General features: G+C 35.5%; 1 protein-coding gene and 2 pseudogenes across 1 annotated transcript; all 3 read right to left on the bottom strand.

Annotated features, from left to right (window-relative positions):
- Nucleotides 1-7318: 7318 nt before the first annotated feature.
- On the bottom strand, nucleotides 7319-9064 carry LOC144845652 (protein wntless homolog pseudogene; annotated as a pseudogene).
- Nucleotides 9065-16764: 7700 nt separating this feature from the next.
- LOC144845651 (protein wntless homolog pseudogene) lies at nucleotides 16765-18510 on the bottom strand (annotated as a pseudogene).
- Nucleotides 18511-19096: 586 nt separating this feature from the next.
- LOC144845650 (protein wntless homolog) lies at nucleotides 19097-20794 on the bottom strand. Its single transcript, XM_078703085.1, has one exon. It carries the CDS (start codon nucleotides 20717-20719, stop codon nucleotides 19097-19099), a length of 1623 nt encoding a protein of 540 aa, XP_078559211.1. The 5' UTR covers nucleotides 20720-20794.
- Nucleotides 20795-26149: the final 5355 nt, after the last annotated feature.

Raw genomic sequence — 26149 nt, 5'->3', positions numbered from 1 at the left:
AGGGGTTTTAAAAACGTTAAAATTACATAAAGATAAGGTAATAATGATATTTAAATTAACGTCAAAATAAAGTTTTTTTGACGTATTGTTTTGGTTTTAAAAACGCTATTTTTCATATTTAAAACGTTAATTTGCAGAGTTTTAAAAACCTAAAATATCAGTTTTTAAAACATATTTCGCTTTTTATGGGGTTTTAAAAACGTTAAAATAACATTATTGTAACCATTTGTGTTATATAACCTTTAATTTTAAAAACATCATAAACACGTTTCCTTTACCTTGTCGCTGTAGGCCGCGAGTTTCCTAATACTGTACTACGTTGGTACGCCGCAACGGTCGTTGGTGCCAACGATGATTGTATCAGTGATACAGCTTCTTTATTGAGAGGAGCAGCATCCAGAGAACCTGTGCACACAATACCTAAAAAAAAATTTTCCAAATGTAAATCTGACAAGAAGGAACAATTAACGGAGTGAGGCTAAGGTCAAGAAAAGACTTTAGAGCACGTAAAAACTCCCCTCTTGATAGAAAATCTGCCAAAATATTCTAGACTCCATGAATGTGTGAGGCACGGAAATGTACTGTATAATGTAACGGAGGCAAACCAGAACCAAACGGCGTATAAGTCGTAAAAACAGCAAATCTTTAGCGGATTTCTTATTGATAACAGCAACAACTGCTGAATTATCACAGAAAAACAAGATATAGCGGTTAGCTAATGCCGAGCCCCAAACTTCCATGGCGATAACTATTGGAAATAATTCAGGAACAGCAATATTCAAATCGCCGAACAAATGATTCCATCTAATAAAAAACGGATCACGGGCATTTTAGTTACCGGGTTTTTTTTTAAGGGTTATTCCATTCGAAAAAAAATAGGGGTGCATTTTGCATTAAATCGTGGATTGTATTTGACCAACAGTTGATCCAGAACAGACTGGTGACGTTTCGAATGTTCCATTTTAGCTACGGGGATTCATTATTATACATTGGATTTTTGTAGGCCTACACTTTTTATGTGCAAATATATATTTGAACATTTTATTTATATTGTGTTTTTGTAAAGTCATTTTATGTATACATTTACAATGTATGTAATATTTCATTGCAGAGTTGTAACTTGAGGCTATTGTAGAATCAAACTATAGAAAGAATATAAGAAGCAATATAAATACGTTATTTCAAGTATCAACATCCATATATTATTTTGTTTACATTTAATTTTAACTGTTATATTAGGCCTATGTAATGCGTGCTTGAGACTATGTCTAGCTAGTGCAACTTGGAAAAAAATATAAGAAGCAATAAATAATACGTTATTTCAAGAACAGTAACATCCATATATTATTTTGTTTACATTTAATTTTAACTGTTATATTAGGGCTATGCAAAGCGTGCTTGAGACTATGCCTAGCTAGTGCGACTTGGAAAAAATATAAGAAGCAATAATACGTTATTTCATGTACGTAATCCATATATTATTTTATTTACATTTAATTTTAACTATGTTATATTCGGCCTATGTAACACGATGCTATAGAGACTTGGCCAGTCCCAATAAAAACAATGAAAGCCATATTATAACAACAATGGAGACGTAAATGGAAAGCTTTGTCCATTATCTAGCCAATGAGTCATGAATCAACGCCCTATAATTTCTTTAGTAACGTAACCACATCTCTTCTCCTAATGTACACCATTCCCCGAAGTTCTTTACACGTTTTTATCTATTTTTACACCGGAGTCCTTCTTGACAATAATCTATAAATCGTATTTTGGTTTTATTGGTTTCACTGATTACGGAAAACCGCCGCGCAACCGTCGGCATAAATTGACTGAAGTTTTTGATTAATGACAGAGACCCGATCGATAAAGGTGTGACCCACACAACGGGGATGCCGTTTCAGCATTTGGCTAACTAGCACACGTTGACATTCTACACCAAGCCCAAGGAGATTAACAATGTTTTGGACAATTGAATCGTTTGAACGTTCACCAATATCATTTTCGCCGATGTGAATGTAAACAATGTCTGGTGACGTAGACAAATCGAGGAAAATTGTACACTTTATTGATAGTGTTTTGGATCTAGGCGCATGCCAGAAAATTCCGATTCCTCACAATAAACGACAAACGAATGTCCGCACAGGCTTACCTCACACGTCGTCGTTACCATTCTATTATACTAAGCCAAAGATCAAGAGAACGTACTCACTTACGTCAGGATGTTGAAAGCTTTATCTTGAATATTAAACCAATGTCCTCGTTATGGAAAAAAACCAGTTAATACGTCTATAAAAACACAATCTGCAACTTCGACTCGAGTACAGTATTTGAAAGAATCTCTAAATGTGACTCTTAAATGTGTCCAAAAGGACAAAAGACACCCAAGACAAATAGCTGTATGTTAAAATCTGAAGACAACAATCGTTAGACGTGTTACTTCAAATGAGTCCAATGAGAGAAAGAACGCACATGTAGTAAGCACGCTATAAATTACCCACGCTACACAGAATGCAATCGCATAGCACATCCTACACAAATGCCCGCCCTCATGCGATATAATAATAAGATGATTTAAATTTAGTTTGCATAATTGTGGATGAGCTTTCCACAGAGTTTCAGTAATTGATGTTATCTGGGACCCGGAGTCTATTAACGACCTATAGGTGACGCCATTAATTTCTACGATATCCTCATTAGGCTCTCCTATAAGAGAACTACGAAAAGAGGAAACATTATTAGAAGTATTTACCTTGTTAAGGCTTACTCGTGGTGTTGGTCCCGCGGTGCACATCTCCACCGTGGAACATTGTAGTTTAACGGAATTCTGCATCCAACGGCAATATGACCTTCTTGTCCGCACTTTCTGCACCTTATAAGTTCTTGATTTTCATCTTGTTGGGCACTTATGAAATCAGGTCTCGCTTGGGCTTATTGTTATAGACAGCAGTTGTGTAAACTGTTCTTTTAAATCGTTCACTGCTTTTGTTCAATTGTCTAGTTTCGTTTTTTCTGGACGGTCAACTTGATTTGACTGTTGTTGTACAGTTTTTGTAGTCTTGTTCTCCCGTTCCATAAGACGGAGTTCTGCTTTTACCTCTTTGAATATCATAGATCTTGGTCTCATGGGAGGAAGTCTCTGTGTTACATGCGCATCTCCTACTCCCCTCATAAACTGTTGCGTCAGCATAATGGTCGCCATCAACCATTTGATGTTGCACTCTTTCTTCCACCTCTCTCAGAAGTCCTTCTAGCTCTACGGCATATATTGAAGGAGTCTCTGCTGGATATTGGACTCTTTCATAGAATTCAGCAAGCGGATTCCCGGCAAAAAACACCTCACCAAATTGCGCTTTCAATTCCTCAAAGGCGTTCTGTGAGGTCTGTTCCGTTTGCGGAAGATTTAATTTTTTTTACAGTTTTCTTGCCCCTCCCCCTAAATACCGCACTATGGTATTAAATTGTGTCTCTATTGGCATCCGAGTATATAAAAATGGTTAATCCTATAAACAAATAGAGGACCACAGGCATTTCCCGATTACCCTATCGAGAGTAAATGTGGTGTCTATTCACATTTTAAGTCGAAAACAAATCAACACAATACTTAATAGCATTCCAAAATGCTGTAAATCAATTAAAAGTAAAAGAATCAAAAAGCTAAAAGTAATGTATACCACACTAACATAAATATTCTTGTTGGAATGTAACCAAGTACCATCCGAGTGGTAGAGAGGAGTAGATAAACATACTTGGCCCAGGGTTGTCTGTGGAATTGCAGTTGACATTACCATCAGTAGAAAGGGCATAAGCAATTTGTTCAGCCGAATCATGAAAGAGTTGATCCTGTGGATTGACTTAATTTGAATTAACAGGCTTATCCGCGAAAATGTTCTCTACAGTTGAAGCTTGTAGAAACTCAGCAGCAGCATCTGGATTAAAAGGATATATACCAGTTTCAGAAAACCCGCTTATATGTAGCAGCAATACGCATCTTTCAATATTCCGTAAAAGTTTAACCGTGTTTTTTTCCTGGATTTTTCTTAAGGAACTTTTCACATGCTTTCTTGTATTCAGATTTCAATGATTGGAAAACAAATTTACCCAAAGGTTACAGATGATTTTTTGTGTTCGGTGGAAAGGAGCACCAACAAAATACTTTCTAAACCACATGTCAAACAACTCCGTATCAATGAACAGTGATTTGCTGACACCAAAGAAAGAATCGACAGGAGCATTCTGCATTACAGAATCGCTCAGTCGCTGGCCTTTAATAATCAAGGGTGGTAAATAACCCTGCAGCATTTGCACAGGCTAGCACTATTACATTCTCACTCTGTTTCCACTTATTTTACACTGGATAGTTCTCTATCTTGATCTATCTTGAATCTTTGATAGATTGTGCACCAAACTAAGTTTGGTTTCATCGGCATTATATATCTGTGATGGCTTGTTCTTTAAATCCAAAATTTAAATCTTGCGAACTGCATCGGGATTAAATGTATATATACCCGTTGCAGAAAACCCGCTTATAGCAGCATTCGCCATAATGCATGAAACAACATACACGTCTTTCAATATTCTGCAAAAGTTTAACCGTGTTATTACTTTGCCTGGATTGTTTCTTGAAGAACTTTTCGCATGCTTTGTTGTATTCAGATTTCAATGATCGGAAAACAGATTTAGCCAATTACAATTAAATTTAGGTTACAGATAATTTGTTGTGTGCGGTGGGAGGCAATACAAATGTATGTCATTTTCTCTTGCATAATTGATGAGTTGAAGACTAATATGTGATGCATGATCATATAGTACTAGAAGGGGAATGTTCATCGGTGTGAGTAGACCTTCTTTTTGAATTGCTCATCACTTTCAAAGGTATTAGACTTGATTTATCACTTGGTATAAGTAGTGATCCATCGTTAGCAAATAAAGATCTTGGTATGATGGCCAATCCATAGTTTCCTATCGTTGTTTCAAGTTTTGGCAAGAACTCTGGTCGAGAATGCTGTATGACAAGAAATCTTGATAGTTGTCTTTCTTCACTAAGTTTAATGGCCTAATCTCCAACTGAAATCTTTGTTTTATGCATCCATGTACCAAAGCTTTTGAATTTAGCTTTCATTCGGTCTCAAATACTATACTGATGTCAATAGAAAGTCGGTTTTGACAAATGTTTATATAAATCTTCATCGATGAATTTTTCATGATGTCATTTTTTACAGATTATGGTACAACAAGTGAGGAAACTATGTTCTTTAATGGCGTAAGGTTCAAGTGATGGGTTTTTTTTCAACTCTAAAGCGTTCTTAGACACTGAGAGACATGCCTCCCTCTAGTTGGTAATGTTCTTTTGGTGTAATGATGGTGTTTAGGAAAGCCATCTCTCCAATATTTTACCATCTTTGTATGGAGCAGTTGCTATAACTGTCAATGTACTGCTCTAATACTACGTGCGTAGCAATTTCAGGATCTTTCTCCTTTGCACATCTGCTTTCAAATTTCCTGATTTCATTATCAATCGATCCAACAAATCCTGTAAAAGGTTCCAGTTTTCATTGAAAAACAAAGACCAGACTTCACTTTCATCTCGTCAAACAATCCTCCTTTATACGTTTAATAGAATTCGATCCAACTCGGCCCTAAACCGTCTCGGCCAAAGTCAAGTCGGCCCCAAGTCAAGTCGGCCTCAAGCCAACTCATTAAGCATTCTCACTAACAGTAATTCACAAACAATAATTTAAACATACATTATCTTAAAGTAATCAATTAGTATCGTATATTGATTAATATTGATTACCTTACACATCACTACTCAAGTACAGTACACATCCATATTACATTAGACACAATATTCAATATTAAATTATGAAGCTTCACTGGTCTAACAAGGAATAATTCATAAACTGATATTCAAACGAATTAAAGCACGTATACAAATGAGAAAAATACTTGAGAAAATGCAGAGTGCATGTTATTTTCAGCTCAATTTGATCAATATATCGATTGGCATACTCAAGGATGACAAACAAACTTACATACAAACATGTAATTATTATTGTTTTTTCTAAAATATAAAACTTTATGCGAACAAAAAATGGTGTGCCCATATGGACATGATGGCATCATATTATCACTACCATATTTGGGAACATCACACTTTTTTTATCAAAATTAGTTTGATAGTGTTAGATAGAGCTTTATTAATTTTTCTGATTTGATAGCATGTGATTGACATACTTGCATTTTATCTCTGAGAGAACACGGATATTTGTCACAGTCAAAAACAGCAACATGCCTAATCTACATAAGCCTATACACGATTAGCTTCCGACGGAGAAGCCAGCAAGTAACATGCCTAATGTACCTAAGCCTATACACGATCTGGTTTAATAGAAAACATGGCATAATAATAAAACACAGGTAACCCAGTAACATCCCTAATAATATATAAATTTCCCAGAATATAATACGTGAAACATGAAGAATGCACTAATTCATAGAATACCATACTCTGACCTTTATTCCAATCTAATTAATTTTTTTATGTATGCATACAATTTTATTACATTCTTGACACAATGAAAATATATAATACATGTTATATTTCGATTAAACATTTCAACAATAAATTATCATCATGAATAATATTTTATGAGGGCTCAATATTTCACTTGTCTGGCATACAAAGTTGTATCAAATTGTTCTTATAAGACCGGGTGTCTAGTAGGCTTAGGACACAATTGCCTTAGTAATTAATAAAGAATCTATTTGGCCAGCCTTCATGACACAGAAAGGATAAATCCTAAACAAGGCATGTATTTTATTGCTTGGTATATGCATGGACCTAGGTTCATGGTATATGTATACTACTCTGGTAACACGATATCATGTACTATAAATATCAAGTTAGGTTAACTACACTCAATGTTATCTTAAATAAACGTTATATACAAATATTGGTGGGGGCCTTTAAAGTTACTAACTACAATTATTGAACAGCTTTCACTCAATCAAACTTACATCAAGTTTACAAACTTACATCAAGTTTACAAACTTACATCAAGTTTACAAACTTACAAGTTTATAAATAAAGAAAAATAAATATATTTGGCACTTTTTATTATGATATTTAATACTCAAGTTTTCAAGGAGAAATGTAATTATCAAGTTAGTTTTAGTCTGTGATTTGCATACATGTGTACATAATAAGTTGGACCACTTGTATGAGACACATTATACATTTTATATGGTCTTTGTATAAGAACATACAGTGTACCGTTATGCAATGAACACTCTTTCCTGATTTATTATCAAATTAGTCAATAGCGGTTTTTGTAAGGAGGTTCTTAAGCTCTGATTGGTCGGTTGTTGCTGCTGCTGATGCTGACGGTGGGTCATCAGACCCTGGCGTCGTGGATGTAGATTCCAACTGGAACTCCACATGACTTCCTTCGCTGCTGTCATCATTGTCAGAGGAGACTTGCTTGTGTGAAGGGGCATACAAAAAGATGACAGCGACCACATAGATGTTCCACATGCCATAAACACCGGTGAAGAAGGCGCTGCTAATCTGAAGTGTCTTCTCATGTCCCATTTTATAGTGATCTTCATAAACTTGACTCAAAATGAAGAAGATTACAGTGAGGGCAGCACATAACAAAGTGAACAACATGAAGAATTTGAATCTGAAAATCAAACCTTCATAATGAAGGCGTCTAGCTTTGGCCATGTGTGGAAGCGCCAGACGTTTAATACTGATGTTTCTGAATATTTGCCACACCATGAAACATAGAAACAGGAAGTAAGCACTTAAACAGATCCCAGCCATAACAAGAAATAGCATAGCCAGGTTTTTGCCTGTCTCTGTTGTCCATAAAGTAAAGAATGGATTTGAAATCTGCACTCCTCTTTCGCACATGTCAAAGACAAACATACAAAAACAACAAAAAGCAATTGTCCCGACTTGCTTCCAGTACGCACTCAATCTTGCTCGCTCAACTGTGTCCATGAGATGTTCACCAACAAATATAATCCAAGACGAGAGTAACGTGGCATAAAAGATTCCTTGACGTATGTCACTAATCAGCAACATGTATGGGATGTTGAACCAGAACGTGAACCATTCAATTGGTATATTTAGGAAGGTAATAGAAATTCCCAGAACCATAACAAACTTTTCCATAAGAACTGGCGATCGATTTAACTTGGAGATTCTTAGCCAGAACCAGATGAGGAAAACAAGTGGAATAGGTGTCATGACAGACTTCATTGTCAGCCATACTAAAGTAAAACCACCAGTTTGATGAATCTCAATGATCCAAATATCAGTGATGCTGCCTAACTTAGTGTTGTACTTCTGTTCATTGGTTTCTTTGTTAAATTCTACCGGTAATCGAATATTGATTAGGTACTGCTTATGATGGCAGGTGCTTAATTCAAAGAACGGTAGAGGCTCACAATTATACGGGTCACCGTCAACTGGTCCTTCGTCTTCATTCGAGTGCAGCAGACATTCAAGTTTTCTTGTTTCTGTTACTCTAGTAAGTTCTTTCCAATCTTCATAATCACTATCTCTGTAACCAACACGCACAATCATTGTAATTTCTTCTGGTGCATCGGGAACAGTTAACTTGTACTGTGTTTCCAATCTGATCATGGTCAGTATGAATTGGAAGCTACGACTCATATTATACGATCTATGTGGCATTCGTAACGAAAAAACGATCTGATTCGCATCAATGTACTTCCTTGCTGCCTCTTCAAAGTTAGCTACTTTGGAACACTCTCCAGGTCCGTTGGGTATAAACCATTTATGAACGTTGTCGGCAGGGTCTACACATTTGGTGGTCAGGTGACTATTGGCATCTGTAGGTTTTGGTGCGATAAGTCCCCCGACCAAGAAACAAATTATCTGAACTATTAGCAGGATTACACAAAAACCGAACAACTTCTTGGTACTGAGATTCTCTAAAATAACACCAGCCATGATTCTAAATGAGAAAAAACAAATAATTTACTGAAAATGTATGGATATCCGTAGGTGGTCGTTTTCTGCTTTGTTTAGCGGTTAGATTTAATTACTTTAATGGGCAAACAAAGTTACAGATTGTAGAAGGAAGGAACGTATTTATAACGTAATATTCCTAGATATAATAACGTTAAAATACTTTTTTTAACGTATTTTTTGGTTTTAAAAACGTTATAATATTTCGTTTTTAATACGTGAATTTGTGGAGTTTTGCAAACGTTGAAATAACGTTTTATTTCAACGTTTAAAACACAAATTTTAAACGTATATATATAACGAAATAATGATATTTAAATAACGTTAAAGCAACGTTTTTTGACGTATTGTATGGTTTTAAAAATGCTAATTTTTTGTATTAAAAACGTTAATTTGTCCAGTTTGAAACGTTTTAAATACGGTTTTTACAGGTAAATATAACCTAAAATGTCAGTTTTAAAAACATATTTTGTGTTTTGAGAGGTTTTAAAAACGTTAAAATTACATAAAGATAAGGTAATAATGATATTTAAATTAACGTCAAAATAAATTTTTTTTGACGTATTGTTTTGGTTTTAAAAACGCTATTTTTCATATTTAAAACGTTAATTTGTAGAGTTTTAAAAACCTAAAATATCAGTTTTTAAAACATATTTCGCTTTTTATGGGGTTTTAAAAACGTTAAAATAACATTATTGTAACCATTTGTGTTATATAACCTTTAATTTTAAAAACATCATAAACACGTTTCCTTTACCTTGTCGCTGTAGGCCGCGAGTTTCCTAATACTGTACTACGTTGGTACGCCGCAACGGTCGTTGGTGCCAACGATGATTGTATCAGTGATACAGCTTCTTTATTGAGAGGAGCAGCATCCAGAGAACCTGTGCACACAATACCTAAACAAAAAAATTTCCAAATGTAAATCTGACAAGAAGGAACAATTAACGGGGTGAGGCTAAGGTCAAGAAAAGACTTTAGAGCACGTAAAAACTCCCCTCTTGATAGAAAATCTGCCAAAATATTCTAGACTCCATGAATGTGTGAGGCACGGAAATGTACTGTATAATGTAACGGAGGCAAACCAGAACCAAACGGCGTATAAGTCGTAAAAACAGCAAATCTTTAGCGGATTTCTTATTGATAACAGCAACAACTGCTGAATTATCACAGAAAAACAAGATATAGCGGTTAGCTAATGCCGAGCCCCAAACTTCCATGGCGATAACTATTGGAAATAATTCAGGAACAGCAATATTCAAATCGCCGAACAAATGATTCCATCTAATAAAAAACGGACCACGGGCATTTTAGTTACCGGGTTTTTTTTTAAGGGTTATTCCATTCGAAAAAAATAGGGGTGCATTTTGCATTAAATCGTGGATTGTATTTGACCAACAGTTGATCCAGAACAGACTGGTGACGTTTCGAATGTTCCACTTTAGCTACGGGGATTCATTATTATACATTGGATTTTTGTAGGCCTACACTTTTTATGTGCAAATATATATTTGAACATTTTATTTATATTGTGTTTTTGTAAAGTCATTTTATGTATACATTTATAATGTATGTAATATTTCATTGCAGAGTTGTAACTTGAGGCTATTGTAGAATCAAACTATAGAAAGAATATAAGAAGCAATATAAATACGTTATTTCAAGTATCAACATCCATATATTATTTTGTTTACATTTAATTTTAACTGTTATATTAGGCCTATGTAATGCGTGCTTGAGACTATGTCTAGCTAGTGCAACTTGGAAAAAAATATAAGAAGCAATAAATAATACGTTATTTCAAGTACAGTAACATCCATATATTATTTTGTTTACATTTAATTTTAACTGTTATATTAGGGCTATGCAATACGTGCTTGAGACTATGCCTAGCTAGTGCGACTTGGAAAAAATATAAGAAGCAATAATACGTTATTTCATGTACGTAATCCATATATTATTTTATTTACATTTAATTTTAACTATGTTATATTAGGCCTATGTAACACGATGCTATAGAGACTTGGCCAGTCCCAATAAAAACAATGAAAGCCATATTATAACAACAATGGAGACGTAAATGGAAAGCTTTGTCCATTATCTAGCCAATGAGTCATGAATCAACGCCCTATAATTTCTTTAGTAACGTAACCACATCTCTTCTCCTAATGTACACCATTCCCCGAAGTTCTTTACACGTTTTTATCTATTTTTACACCGGAGTCCTTCTTGACAATAATCTATAAATCGTATTTTGGTTTTATTGGTTTCACTGATTACGGAAAACCGCCGCGCAACCGTCGGCATAAATTGACTGAAGTTTTTGATTAATGACAGAGACCCGATCGTTAAAGGTGTGACCCACACAACGGGGATGCCGTTTCAGCATTTGGCTAACTAGCACACGTTGACATTCTACACCAAGCCCAAGGAGATTAACAATGTTTTGGACAATTGAATCGTTTGAACGTTCACCAATATCATTTTCGCCGATGTGAATGTAAACTAAAATGTAAAAATGTCTGGTGACGTAGACAAATCGAGGAAAATTGTACACTTTATTGATAGTGTTTTGGATCTAGGCGCATGCCAGAAAATTCCGATTCCTCACAATAAACGACAAACGAATGTCCGCACAGGCTTACCTCACACGTCGTCGTTACCATTCTATTATACTAAGCCAAAGATCAAGAGAACGTACTCACTTACGTCAGGATGTTGAAAGCTTTATCTTGAATATTAAACCAATGTCCTCGTTATGGAAAAAAAACAGTTAATACGTCGATAAAAACACAATCTGCAACTTCGACTCGAGTACAGTATTTGAAAGAATCTCTAAATGTGACTCTTAAATGTGTCCAAAAGGACAAAAGACACCCAAGACAAAATAGCTATGTTAAAATCTGAAGACAACAATCGTTAGACGTGTTACTTCAAATGAGTCCAATGAGAGAAAGAACGCACATGTAGTAAGCACGCTATAAATTACCCACGCTACACAGAATGCAATCACATAGCACATCCTACACAAATGCCCGCCCTCATGCGATATAATAATAAGATGATTTAAATTTAGTTTGCATAATTGTGGATGAGCTTTCCACAGAGTTTCAGTAATTGATGTTATCTGGGACCCGGAGTCTATTAACGACCTATAGGTGACGCCATTAATTTCTACGATATCCTCATTAGGCTCTCCTATAAGAGAACTACGAAAAGAGGAAACATTATTAGAAGTATTTACCTTGTTAAGGCTTACTCGTGGTGTTTGTCTCCACCGTGGAACATTGTAGTTTAACGGAATTCTGCATCCAACGGCAATAAGACCTTCTTGTCCGCACCTTATAAGTTCTTGATTTTCATCTTGTTGGGCACTTATGAAATCAGGTCTTGCTTGGGCTTGTTGTATAGACAGCAGTTGTGTAAACTGTTCTTTTAAATCGTTCACTGCTTTTGTTAAATTGTCTAGTTTCGTTTTTTGTGGACGGTCAACTTGATTTGACTGTTGTTGTACAGTTTTTGTAGTCTTGTTCTCCCGTTCCATAAGACGGAGTTCTGCTTTTACCTCTTTGAATATCATAGATCTTGGTCTCATGGGAGGAAGTCTCTGTGTTACATGCGCATCTCCTACTCCCCTCATAAACTGTTGCGTCAGCATAATGGTCGCCATCAACCATTGTTGATGTTGCACTCTTTCTTCCACCTCTCTCAGAAGTCCTTCTAGCTCTACGGCATATATTGAAGGAGTCTCTGCTGGATATTGGACTCTTTCATAGAATTCAGCAAGCGGATCTCCGGCAAAAAACACCTCACCAAATTGCGCTTTCAGTTCCTCAAAGGCGTTCTGTGAGGTCTGTTCCGTTTGCGGAAGATTTAATTTTTTTTACAGTTTTCTTGCCCCTCCCCCTAAATACCACACTATGGTATTAAATTGTGTCTCTATTGGCATCCGAGTATATAAAAATGGTTAATCCTATAAACAAATAGAGGACCACAGGCATTTCCCGATTACCCTATCGAGAGTAATTGTGGTGTCTATTCACATTTTAAGTCGAAAAAAAATCAACACAATACTTAATAGCATTCCAAAATGCTGTAAATCAATTAAAAGTAAAAGAATCAAAAAGCTAAAAGTAATGTATACCACACTAACATAAATATTCTTGTTGAAATGTAACCAAGTACCATCCGAGTGGTAGAGAGGAGTAGATAAACATACTTGGCCCAGGGTTGTCTGTGGAATTGCAGTTGACAATTTGTTCAGCCGAATCATGAAAGGGTTGATCCTGTGGATTGACTTAATTTGAATTAACAGGCTTATCCGCGAAAATGTTCTCTACAGTTGAAGCTTGTAGAAACTCAGCAGCAGCATCTGGATTAAAAGGATATATACCCGTTGCAGAAAACCCGCTTATATGTAGCAGCAATACGCATCTTTCAATATTCCGTAAAAGTTTAACCGTGTTTTTTCCTGGATTTTTCTTAAGGAACTTTTCACATGCTTTCTTGTATTCAGATTTCAATGATTGGAAAACAAATTTACCCAAAGGTTACAGATGATTTTTTGTGTTCGGTGGAAAGGAGCACCAACAAAATACTTTCTAAACCACATGTCAAACAACTCCGTATCAATGAACAGTGATTTGCTGACACCAAAGAAAGAATCGACAGGAGCATTCTGCATTACAGAATCGCTCAGTCGCTGGCCTTTAATAATCAAGGGTGGTAAATAACCCTGCAGCATTTGCACAGGCTAGCACTATTACATTCTCACTCTGTTTCCACTTATTTTACACTGGATAGTTCTCTATCTTGATCTATCTTGAATCTTTGATAGATTGTGCACCAAACTAAGTTTGGTTTCATCGGCATTATATATCTGTGATGGCTTGTTCTTTAAATCCAAAATTTAAATCTTGCGAACTGCATCGGGATTAAATGTATATATACCCGTTGCAGAAAACCCGCTTATAGCAGCATTCGCCATAATGCATGAAACAACATACACGTCTTTCAATATTCTGCAAAAGTTTAACCGTGTTATTACTTTGCCTGGATTGTTTCTTGAAGAACTTTTCGCATGCTTTGTTGTATTCAGATTTCAATGATCGGAAAACAGATTTAGCCAATTACAATTAAATTTAGGTTACAGATAATTTGTTGTGTGCGGTGGGAGGCAATACAAATGTATGTCATTTTCTCTTGCATAATTGATGAGTTGAAGACTAATATGTGATGCATGATCATATAGTACTAGAAGGGGAATGTTCATCGGTGTGAGTAGACCTTCTTTTTGAATTGCTCATCACTTTCAAAGGTATTAGACTTGATTTATCACTTGGTATAAGTAGTGATCCATCGTTAGCAAATAAAGATCTTGGTATGATGGCCAATCCATAGTTTCCTATCGTTGTTTCAAGTTTTGGCAAGAACTCTGGTCGAGAATGCTGTATGACAAGAAATCTTGATAGTTGTCTTTCTTCACTAAGTTTAATGGCCTAATCTCCAACTGAAATCTTTGTTTTATGCATCCATGTACCAAAGCTTTTGAATTTAGCTTTCATTCGGTCTCAAATACTATACTGATGTCAATAGAAAGTCGGTTTTGACAAATGTTTATATAAATCTTCATCGATGAATTTTTCATGATGTCATTTTTTACAGATTATGGTACAACAAGTGAGGAAACTATGTTCTTTAATGGCGTAAGGTTCAAGTGATGGGTTTTTTTTCAACTCTAAAGCGTTCTTAGACACTGAGAGACATGCCTCCCTCTAGTTGGTAATGTTCTTTTGGTGTAATGATGGTGTTTAGGAAAGCCATCTCTCCAATATTTTACCATCTTTGTATGGAGCAGTTGCTATAACTGTCAATGTACTGCTCTAATACTACGTGCGTAGCAATTTCAGGATCTTTCTCCTTTGCACATCTGCTTTCAAATTTCCTGATTTCATTATCAATCGATCCAACAAATCCTGTAAAAGGTTCCAGTTTTCATTGAAAAACAAAGACCAGACTTCACTTTCATCTCGTCAAACAATCCTCCTTTATACGTTTAATAGAATTCGATCCAACTCGGCCCTAAACCGTCTCGGCCAAAGTCAAGTCGGCCCCAAGTCAAGTCGGCCTCAAGCCAACTCATTAAGCATTCTCACTAACAGTAATTCACAAACAATAATTTAAACATACATTATCTTAAAGTAATCAATTAGTATCGTATATTGATTAATATTGATTACCTTACACATCACTACTCAAGTACAGTACACATCCATATTACATTAGACACAATATTCAATATTAAATTATGAAGCTTCACTGGTCTAACAAGGAATAATTCATAAACTGATATTCAAACGAATTAAAGCACGTATACAAATGAGAAAAATACTTGAGAAAATGCAGAGTGCATGTTATTTTCAGCTCAATTTGATCAATATATCGATTGGCATACTCAAGGATGACAAACAAACTTACATACAAACATGTAATTATTATTATTTTTTCTAAAATATAAAACTTTATGCGAACAAAAAATGGTGTGCCCATATGGACATGATGGCATCATATTATCACTACCATATTTGGGAACATCACACTTTTTTTATCAAAATTAGTTTGATAGTGTTAGATAGAGCTTTATTAATTTTTCTGATTTGATAGCATGTGATTGACATACTTGCATTTTATCTCTGAGAGAACACGGATATTTGTCACAGTCAAAAACAGCAACATGCCTAATCTACATAAGCCTATACACGATTAGCTTCCGACGGAGAAGCCAGCAAGTAACATGCCTAATGTACCTAAGCCTATACACGATCTGGTTTAATAGAAAACATGGCATAATAATAAAACACAGGTAACCCAGTAACATCCCTAATAATATATAAATTTCCCAGAATATAATACGTGAAACATGAAGAATGCACTAATTCATAGAATACCATACTCTGACCTTTATTCCAATCTAATTAATTTTTTTATGTATGCATACAATTTTATTACATTCTTGACACAATGAAAATATATAATACATGTTATATTTCGATTAAACATTTCAACAATAAATTATCATCATGAATAATATTTTATGAGGGCTCAATATTTCACTTGTCTGGCATACAAAGTTGTATCAAATTGTTCTTATAAGACCGGGTGTCTAGTAGGCTTAGGACACAATTGCCTTAGTAATTAATAAAGAATCTATTTGGCCAGCCTTCATGACACAGAAAGGATAAATCCTAAACAAGGCATGTATTTTATTGCTTGGTATATGCATGGACCTAGGTTCATGGTATATGTATACTACTCTGGTAACACGATATCATGTACTATAAATATCAAGTTAGGTTAACTACACTCAATGTTATCTTAAATAAACGTTATATACAAATATTGGTGGGGGCCTTTAAAGTTACTAACTACAATTATTGAACAGCTTTCACTCAATCAAACTTACATCAAGTTTACAAACTTACATCAAGTTTACAAACTTACATCAAGTTTACAAACTTACAAGTTTATAAATAAAGAAAAATAAATATATTTGGCACTTTTTATTATGATATTTAATACTCAAGTTTTCAAGGAGAAATGTAATTATCAAGTTAGTTTTAGTCTGTGATTTGCATACATGTGTACATAATAAGTTGGACCACTTGTATGAGACACATTATACATTTTATATGGTCTTTGTATAAGAACATACAGTGTACCGTTATGCAATGAACACTCTTTCCTGATTTATTATCAAATTAGTCAATAGCGGTTTTTGTAAGGAGGTTCTTAAGCTCTGATTGGTCGGTTGTTGCTGCTGCTGATGCTGACGGTGGGTCATCAGACCCTGGCGTCGTGGATGTAGATTCCAACTGGAACTCCACATGACTTCCTTCGCTGCTGTCATCATTGTCAGAGGAGACTTGCTTGTGTGAAGGGGCATACAAAAAGATGACAGCGACCACATAGATGTTCCACATGCCATAAACACCGGTGAAGAAGGCGCTGCTAATCTGAAGTGTCTTCTCATGTCCCATTTTATAGTGATCTTCATAAACTTGACTCAAAATGAAGAAGATTACAGTGAGGGCAGCACATAACAAAGTGAACAACATGAAGAATTTGAATCTGAAAATCAAACCTTCATAATGAAGGCGTCTAGCTTTGGCCATGTGTGGAAGCGCCAGACGTTTAATACTGATGTTTCTGAATATTTGCCACACCATGAAACATAGAAACAGGAAGTAAGCACTTAAACAGATCCCAGCCATAACAAGAAATAGCATAGCCAGGTTTTTGCCTGTCTCTGTTGTCCATAAAGTAAAGAATGGATTTGAAATCTGCACTCCTCTTTCGCACATGTCAAAGACAAACATACAAAAACAACAAAAAGCAATTGTCCCGACTTGCTTCCAGTACGCACTCAATCTTGCTCGCTCAACTGTGTCCATGAGATGTTCACCAACAAATATAATCCAAGACGAGAGTAACGTGGCATAAAAGATTCCTTGACGTATGTCACTAATCAGCAACATGTATGGGATGTTGAACCAGAACGTGAACCATTCAATTGGTATATTTAGGAAGGTAATAGAAATTCCCAGAACCATAACAAACTTTTCCATAAGAACTGGCGATCGATTTAACTTGGAGATTCTTAGCCAGAACCAGATGAGGAAAACAAGTGGAATAGGTGTCATGACAGACTTCATTGTCAGCCATACTAAAGTAAAACCACCAGTTTGATGAATCTCAATGATCCAAATATCAGTGATGCTGCCTAACTTAGTGTTGTACTTCTGTTCATTGGTTTCTTTGTTAAATTCTACCGGTAATCGAATATTGATTAGGTACTGCTTATGATGGCAGGTGCTTAATTCAAAGAACGGTAGAGGCTCACAATTATACGGGTCACCGTCAACTGGTCCTTCGTCTTCATTCGAGTGCAGCAGACATTCAAGTTTTCTTGTTTCTGTTACTCTAGTAAGTTCTTTCCAATCTTCATAATCACTATCTCTGTAACCAACACGCACAATCATTGTAATTTCTTCTGGTGCATCGGGAACAGTTAACTTGTACTGTGTTTCCAATCTGATCATGGTCAGTATGAATTGGAAGCTACGACTCATATTATACGATCTATGTGGCATTCGTAACGAAAAAACGATCTGATTCGCATCAATGTACTTCCTTGCTGCCTCTTCAAAGTTAGCTACTTTGGAACACTCTCCAGGTCCGTTGGGTATAAACCATTTATGAACGTTGTCGGCAGGGTCTACACATTTGGTGGTCAGGTGACTATTGGCATCTGTAGGTTTTGGTGCGATAAGTCCCCCGACCAAGAAACAAATTATCTGAACTATTAGCAGGATTACACAAAAACCGAACAACTTCTTGGTACTGAGATTCTCTAAAATAACACCAGCCATGATTCTAAATGAGAAAAAACAAATAATTTACTGAAAATGTATGGATATCCGTAGGTGGTCGTTTTCTGCTTTGTTTAGCGGTTAGATTTAATTACTTTAATGGGCAAACAAAGTTACAGATTGTAGAAGGAAGGAACGTATTTATAACGTAATATTCCTAGATATAATAACGTTAAAATACTTTTTTTAACGTATTTTTTGGTTTTAAAAACGTTATAATATTTCGTTTTTAATACGTGAATTTGTGGAGTTTTGCAAACGTTGAAATAACGTTTTATTTCAACGTTTAAAACACAAATTTTAAACGTATATATATAACGAAATAATGATATTTAAATAACGTTAAAGCAACGTTTTTTGACGTATTGTATGGTTTTAAAAATGCTAATTTTTTGTATTAAAAACGTTAATTTGTCCAGTTTGAAACGTTTTAAATACGGTTTTTACAGGTAAATATAACCTAAAATGTCAGTTTTAAAAACATATTTTGTGTTTTGAGAGGTTTTAAAAACGTTAAAATTACATAAAGATAAGGTAATAATGATATTTAAATTAACGTCAAAATAAATTTTTTTTGACGTATTGTTTTGGTTTTAAAAACGCTATTTTTCATATTTAAAACGTTAATTTGTAGAGTTTTAAAAACCTAAAATATCAGTTTTTAAAACATATTTCGCTTTTTATGGGGTGGGTCATCAGACCCTGGCGTCGTGGATGTAGATTCCAACTGGAACTCCACATGACTTCCTTCGCTGCTGTCATCATTGTCAGAGGAGACTTGCTTGTGTGAAGGGGCATACAAAAAGATGACAGCGACCACATAGATGTTCCACATGCCATAAACACCGGTGAAGAAGGCGCTGCTAATCTGAAGTGTCTTCTCATGTCCCATTTTATAGTGATCTTCATAAACTTGACTCAAAATGAAGAAGATTACAGTGAGGGCAGCACATAACAAAGTGAACAACATGAAGAATTTGAATCTGAAAATCAAACCTTCATAATGAAGGCGTCTAGCTTTGGCCATGTGTGGAAGCGCCAGACGTTTAATACTGATGTTTCTGAATATTTGCCACACCATGAAACATAGAAACAGGAAGTAAGCACTTAAACAGATCCCAGCCATAACAAGAAATAGCATAGCCAGGTTTTTGCCTGTCTCTGTTGTCCATAAAGTAAAGAATGGATTTGAAATCTGCACTCCTCTTTCGCACATGTCAAAGACAAACATACAAAAACAACAAAAAGCAATTGTCCCGACTTGCTTCCAGTACGCACTCAATCTTGCTCGCTCAACTGTGTCCATGAGATGTTCACCAACAAATATAATCCAAGACGAGAGTAACGTGGCATAAAAGATTCCTTGACGTATGTCACTAATCAGCAACATGTATGGGATGTTGAACCAGAACGTGAACCATTCAATTGGTATATTTAGGAAGGTAATAGAAATTCCCAGAACCATAACAAACTTTTCCATAAGAACTGGCGATCGATTTAACTTGGAGATTCTTAGCCAGAACCAGATGAGGAAAACAAGTGGAATAGGTGTCATGACAGACTTCATTGTCAGCCATACTAAAGTAAAACCACCAGTTTGATGAATCTCAATGATCCAAATATCAGTGATGCTGCCTAACTTAGTGTTGTACTTCTGTTCATTGGTTTCTTTGTTAAATTCTACCGGTAATCGAATATTGATTAGGTACTGCTTATGATGGCAGGTGCTTAATTCAAAGAACGGTAGAGGCTCACAATTATACGGGTCACCGTCAACTGGTCCTTCGTCTTCATTCGAGTGCAGCAGACATTCAAGTTTTCTTGTTTCTGTTACTCTAGTAAGTTCTTTCCAATCTTCATAATCACTATCTCTGTAACCAACACGCACAATCATTGTAATTTCTTCTGGTGCATCGGGAACAGTTAACTTGTACTGTGTTTCCAATCTGATCATGGTCAGTATGAATTGGAAGCTACGACTCATATTATACGATCTATGTGGCATTCGTAACGAAAAAACGATCTGATTCGCATCAATGTACTTCCTTGCTGCCTCTTCAAAGTTAGCTACTTTGGAACACTCTCCAGGTCCGTTGGGTATAAACCATTTATGAACGTTGTCGGCAGGGTCTACACATTTGGTGGTCAGGTGACTATTGGCATCTGTAGGTTTTGGTGCGATAAGTCCCCCGACCAAGAAACAAATTATCTGAACTATTAGCAGGATTACACAAAAACCGAACAACTTCTTGGTACTGAGATTCTCTAAAATAACACCAGCCATGATTCTAAATGAGAAAAAACAAATAATTTACTGAAAATGTATGGATATCCGTAGGTGGTCGTTTTCTGCTTTGTTTAGCGGTTAGATTTAATTACTTTAATGGGCAAACAAAGTTACAGATTGTAGAAGGAAGGAACGTATTTATAACGTAATATTCCTAGATATAATAACGTTAAAATACTTTTTTTAACGTATTTTTTGGTTTTAAAAACGTTATAATATTTCGTTTTTAATACGTGAATTTGTGGAATTTTGCAAACGTTGAAATAACGTTTTATTTCAACGTTTAAAACACAAATTTTAAACGTATATATATAACGAAATAATGATATTTAAATAACGTTAAAGCAACGTTTTTTGACGTATTGTATGGTTTTAAAAATGCAAATTTTTTGTATTAAAAACGTTAATTTGTCCAGTTTGAAACGTTTTAAATACGGTTTTTACAGGTAAATATAACCTAAAATGTCAGTTTTAAAAACATATTTTGTGTTTTGAGAGGTTTTAAAAACGTTAAAATTACATAAAGATAAGGTAATAATGATATTTAAATTAACGTCAAAATAAATTTTTTTTGACGTATTGTTTTGGTTTTAAAAACGCTATTTTTCATATTTAAAACGTTAATTTGTAGAGTTTTAAAAACCTAAAATATCAGTTTTTAAAACATATTTCGCTTTTTATGGGGTTTTAAAAACGTTAAAATAACATTATTGTAACCATTTGTGTTATATAACCTTTAATTTTAAAAACATCATAAACACGTTTCCTTTACCTTGTCGCTGTAGGCCGCGAGTTTCCTAATACTGTACTACGTTGGTACGCCGCAACGGTCGTTGGTGCCAACGATGATTGTATCAGTGATACAGCTTCTTTATTGAGAGGAGCAGCATCCAGAGAACCTGTGCACACAATACCTAAACAAAAAAATTTCCAAATGTAAATCTGACAAGAAGGAACAATTAACGGGGTGAGGCTAAGGTCAAGAAAAGACTTTAGAGCACGTAAAAACTCCCCTCTTGATAGAAAATCTGCCAAAATATTCTAGACTCCATGAATGTGTGAGGCACGGAAATGTACTGTATAATGTAACGGAGGCAAACCAGAACCAAACGGCGTATAAGTCGTAAAAACAGCAAATCTTTAGCGGATTTCTTATTGATAACAGCAACAACTGCTGAATTATCACAGAAAAACAAGATATAGCGGTTAGCTAATGCCGAGCCCCAAACTTCCATGGCGATAACTATTGGAAATAATTCAGGAACAGCAATATTCAAATCGCCGAACAAATGATTCCCTCTAATAAAAAACGGACCACGGGCATTTTAGTTACCGGGTTTTTTTTTAAGGGTTATTCCATTCGAAAAAAATAGGGGTGCATTTTGCATTAAATCGTGGATTGTATTTGACCAACAGTTGATCCAGAACAGACTGGTGACGTTTCGAATGTTCCACTTTAGCTACGGGGATTCATTATTATACATTGGATTTTTGTAGGCCTACACTTTTTATGTGCAAATATATATTTGAACATTTTATTTATATTGTGTTTTTGTAAAGTCATTTTATGTATACATTTATAATGTATGTAATATTTCATTGCAGAGTTGTAACTTGAGGCTATTGTAGAATCAAACTATAGAAAGAATATAAGAAGCAATATAAATACGTTATTTCAAGTATCAACATCCATATATTATTTTGTTTACATTTAATTTTAACTGTTTTATTAGGCCTATGTAATGCGTGCTTGAGACTATGTCTAGCTAGTGCAACTTGGAAAAAAATATAAGAAGCAATAAATAATACGTTATTTCAAGTACAGTAACATCCATATATTATTTTGTTTACATTTAATTTTAACTGTTATATTAGGGCTATGCAATGCGTGCTTGAGACTATGCCTAGCTAGTGCGACTTGGAAAAAATATAAGAAGCAATAATACGTTATTTCATGTACGTAATCCATATATTATTTTATTTACATTTAATTTTAACTATGTTATATTAGGCCTATGTAACACGATGCTATAGAGACTTGGCCAGTCCCAATAAAAACAATGAAAGCCATATTATAACAACAATGGAGACGTAAATGGAAAGCTTTGTCCATTATCTAGCCAATGAGTCATGAATCAACGCCCTATAATTTCTTTAGTAACGTAACCACATCTCTTCTCCTAATGTACACCATTCCCCGAAGTTCTTTACACGTTTTTATCTATTTTTACACCGGAGTCCTTCTTGACAATAATCTATAAATCGTATTTTGGTTTTATTGGTTTCACTGATTACGGAAAACCGCCGCGCAACCGTCGGCATAAATTGACTGAAGTTTTTGATTAATGACAGAGACCCGATCGTTAAAGGTGTGACCCACACAACGGGGATGCCGTTTCAGCATTTGGCTAACTAGCACACGTTGACATTCTACACCAAGCCCAAGGAGATTAACAATGTTTTGGACAATTGAATCGTTTGAACGTTCACCAATATCATTTTCGCCGATGTGAATGTAAACTAAAATGTAAAAATGTCTGGTGACGTAGACAAATCGAGGAAAATTGTACACTTTATTGATAGTGTTTTGGATCTAGGCGCATGCCAGAAAATTCCGATTCCTCACAATAAACGACAAACGAATGTCCGCACAGGCTTACCTCACACGTCGTCGTTACCATTCTATTATACTAAGCCAAAGATCAAGAGAACGTACTCACTTACGTCAGGATGTTGAAAGCTTTATCTTGAATATTAAACCAATGTCCTCGTTATGGAAAAAAACCAGTTAATACGTCGATAAAAACACAATCTGCAACTTCGACTCGAGTACAGTATTTGAAAGAATCTCTAAATGTGACTCTTAAATGTGTCCAAAAGGACAAAAGACACCCAAGACAAAATAGCTATGTTAAAATCTGAAGACAACAATCGTTAGACGTGTTACTTCAAATGAGTCCAATGAGAGAAAGAACGCACATGTAGTAAGCACGCTATAAATTACCCACGCTACACAGAATGCAATCACATAGCACATCCTACACAAATGCCCGCCCTCATGCGATATAATAATAAGATGATTTAAATTTAGTTTGCATAATTGTGGATGAGCTTTCCACAGAGTTTCAGTAATTGATGTTATCTGGGACCCGGAGTCTATTAACGACCTATAGGTGACGCCATTAATTTCTACGATATCCTCATTAGGCTCTCCTATAAGAGAACTACGAAAAGAGGAAACATTATTAGAAGTATTTACCTTGTTAAGGCTTACTCGTGGTGTTTGTCTCCACCGTGGAACATTGTAGTTTAACGGAATTCTGCATCCAACGGCAATAAGACCTTCTTGTCCGCACCTTATAAGTTCTTGATTTTCATCTTGTTGGGCACTTATGAAATCAGGTCTTGCTTGGGCTTGTTGTATAGACAGCAGTTGTGTAAACTGTTCTTTTAAATCGTTCACTGCTTTTGTTAAATTGTCTAGTTTCGTTTTTTGTGGACGGTCAACTTGATTTGACTGTTGTTGTACAGTTTTTGTAGTCTTGTTCTCCCGTTCCATAAGACGGAGTTCTGCTTTTACCTCTTTGAATATCATAGATCTTGGTCTCATGGGAGGAAGTCTCTGTGTTACATGCGCATCTCCTACTCCCCTCATAAACTGTTGCGTCAGCATAATGGTCGCCATCAACCATTGTTGATGTTGCACTCTTTCTTCCACCTCTCTCAGAAGTCCTTCTAGCTCTACGGCATATATTGAAGGAGTCTCTGCTGGATATTGGACTCTTTCATAGAATTCAGCAAGCGGATCTCCGGCAAAAAACACCTCACCAAATTGCGCTTTCAGTTCCTCAAAGGCGTTCTGTGAGGTCTGTTCCGTTTGCGGAAGATTTAATTTTTTTTACAGTTTTCTTGCCCCTCCCCCTAAATACCACACTATGGTATTAAATTGTGTCTCTATTGGCATCCGAGTATATAAAAATGGTTAATCCTATAAACAAATAGAGGACCACAGGCATTTCCCGATTACCCTATCGAGAGTAATTGTGGTGTCTATTCACATTTTAAGTCGAAAAAAAATCAACACAATACTTAATAGCATTCCAAAATGCTGTAAATCAATTAAAAGTAAAAGAATCAAAAAGCTAAAAGTAATGTATACCACACTAACATAAATATTCTTGTTGAAATGTAACCAAGTACCATCCGAGTGGTAGAGAGGAGTAGATAAACATACTTGGCCCAGGGTTGTCTGTGGAATTGCAGTTGACAATTTGTTCAGCCGAATCATGAAAGGGTTGATCCTGTGGATTGACTTAATTTGAATTAACAGGCTTATCCGCGAAAATGTTCTCTACAGTTGAAGCTTGTAGAAACTCAGCAGCAGCATCTGGATTAAAAGGATATATACCCGTTGCAGAAAACCCGCTTATATGTAGCAGCAATACGCATCTTTCAATATTCCGTAAAAGTTTAACCGTGTTTTTTCCTGGATTTTTCTTAAGGAACTTTTCACATGCTTTCTTGTATTCAGATTTCAATGATTGGAAAACAAATTTACCCAAAGGTTACAGATGATTTTTTGTGTTCGGTGGAAAGGAGCACCAACAAAATACTTTCTAAACCACATGTCAAACAACTCCGTATCAATGAACAGTGATTTGCTGACACCAAAGAAAGAATCGACAGGAGCATTCTGCATTACAGAATCGCTCAGTCGCTGGCCTTTAATAATCAAGGGTGGTAAATAACCCTGCAGCATTTGCACAGGCTAGCACTATTACATTCTCACTCTGTTTCCACTTATTTTACACTGGATAGTTCTCTATCTTGATCTATCTTGAATCTTTGATAGATTGTGCACCAAACTAAGTTTGGTTTCATCGGCATTATATATCTGTGATGGCTTGTTCTTTAAATCCAAAATTTAAATCTTGCGAACTGCATCGGGATTAAATGTATATATACCCGTTGCAGAAAACCCGCTTATAGCAGCATTCGCCATAATGCATGAAACAACATACACGTCTTTCAATATTCTGCAAAAGTTTAACCGTGTTATTACTTTGCCTGGATTGTTTCTTGAAGAACTTTTCGCATGCTTTGTTGTATTCAGATTTCAATGATCGGAAAACAGATTTAGCCAATTACAATTAAATTTAGGTTACAGATAATTTGTTGTGTGCGGTGGGAGGCAATACAAATGTATGTCATTTTCTCTTGCATAATTGATGAGTTGAAGACTAATATGTGATGCATGATCATATAGTACTAGAAGGGGAATGTTCATCGGTGTGAGTAGACCTTCTTTTTGAATTGCTCATCACTTTCAAAGGTATTAGACTTGATTTATCACTTGGTATAAGTAGTGATCCATCGTTAGCAAATAAAGATCTTGGTATGATGGCCAATCCATAGTTTCCTATCGTT

Source organism: Antedon bifida, chromosome 6 (genome assembly GCF_963402885.1).
Source record: "Antedon bifida chromosome 6, ecAntBifi1.1, whole genome shotgun sequence".
NCBI lineage: Eukaryota > Metazoa > Echinodermata > Crinoidea > Comatulida > Antedonidae > Antedon > Antedon bifida.
The sequence above is the reverse complement of the archived record's forward strand: the minus strand, read 5'-3'. Positions and strand labels throughout refer to the sequence as shown.

Bases quoted from the DNA above. Each gene is read 5' to 3' on its own strand.
- LOC144845650 (XM_078703085.1), bottom strand. From the start codon at position 20,719: ATGGCTGGTGTTATTTTAGAGAATCTCAGTACCAAGAAGTTGTTCGGT.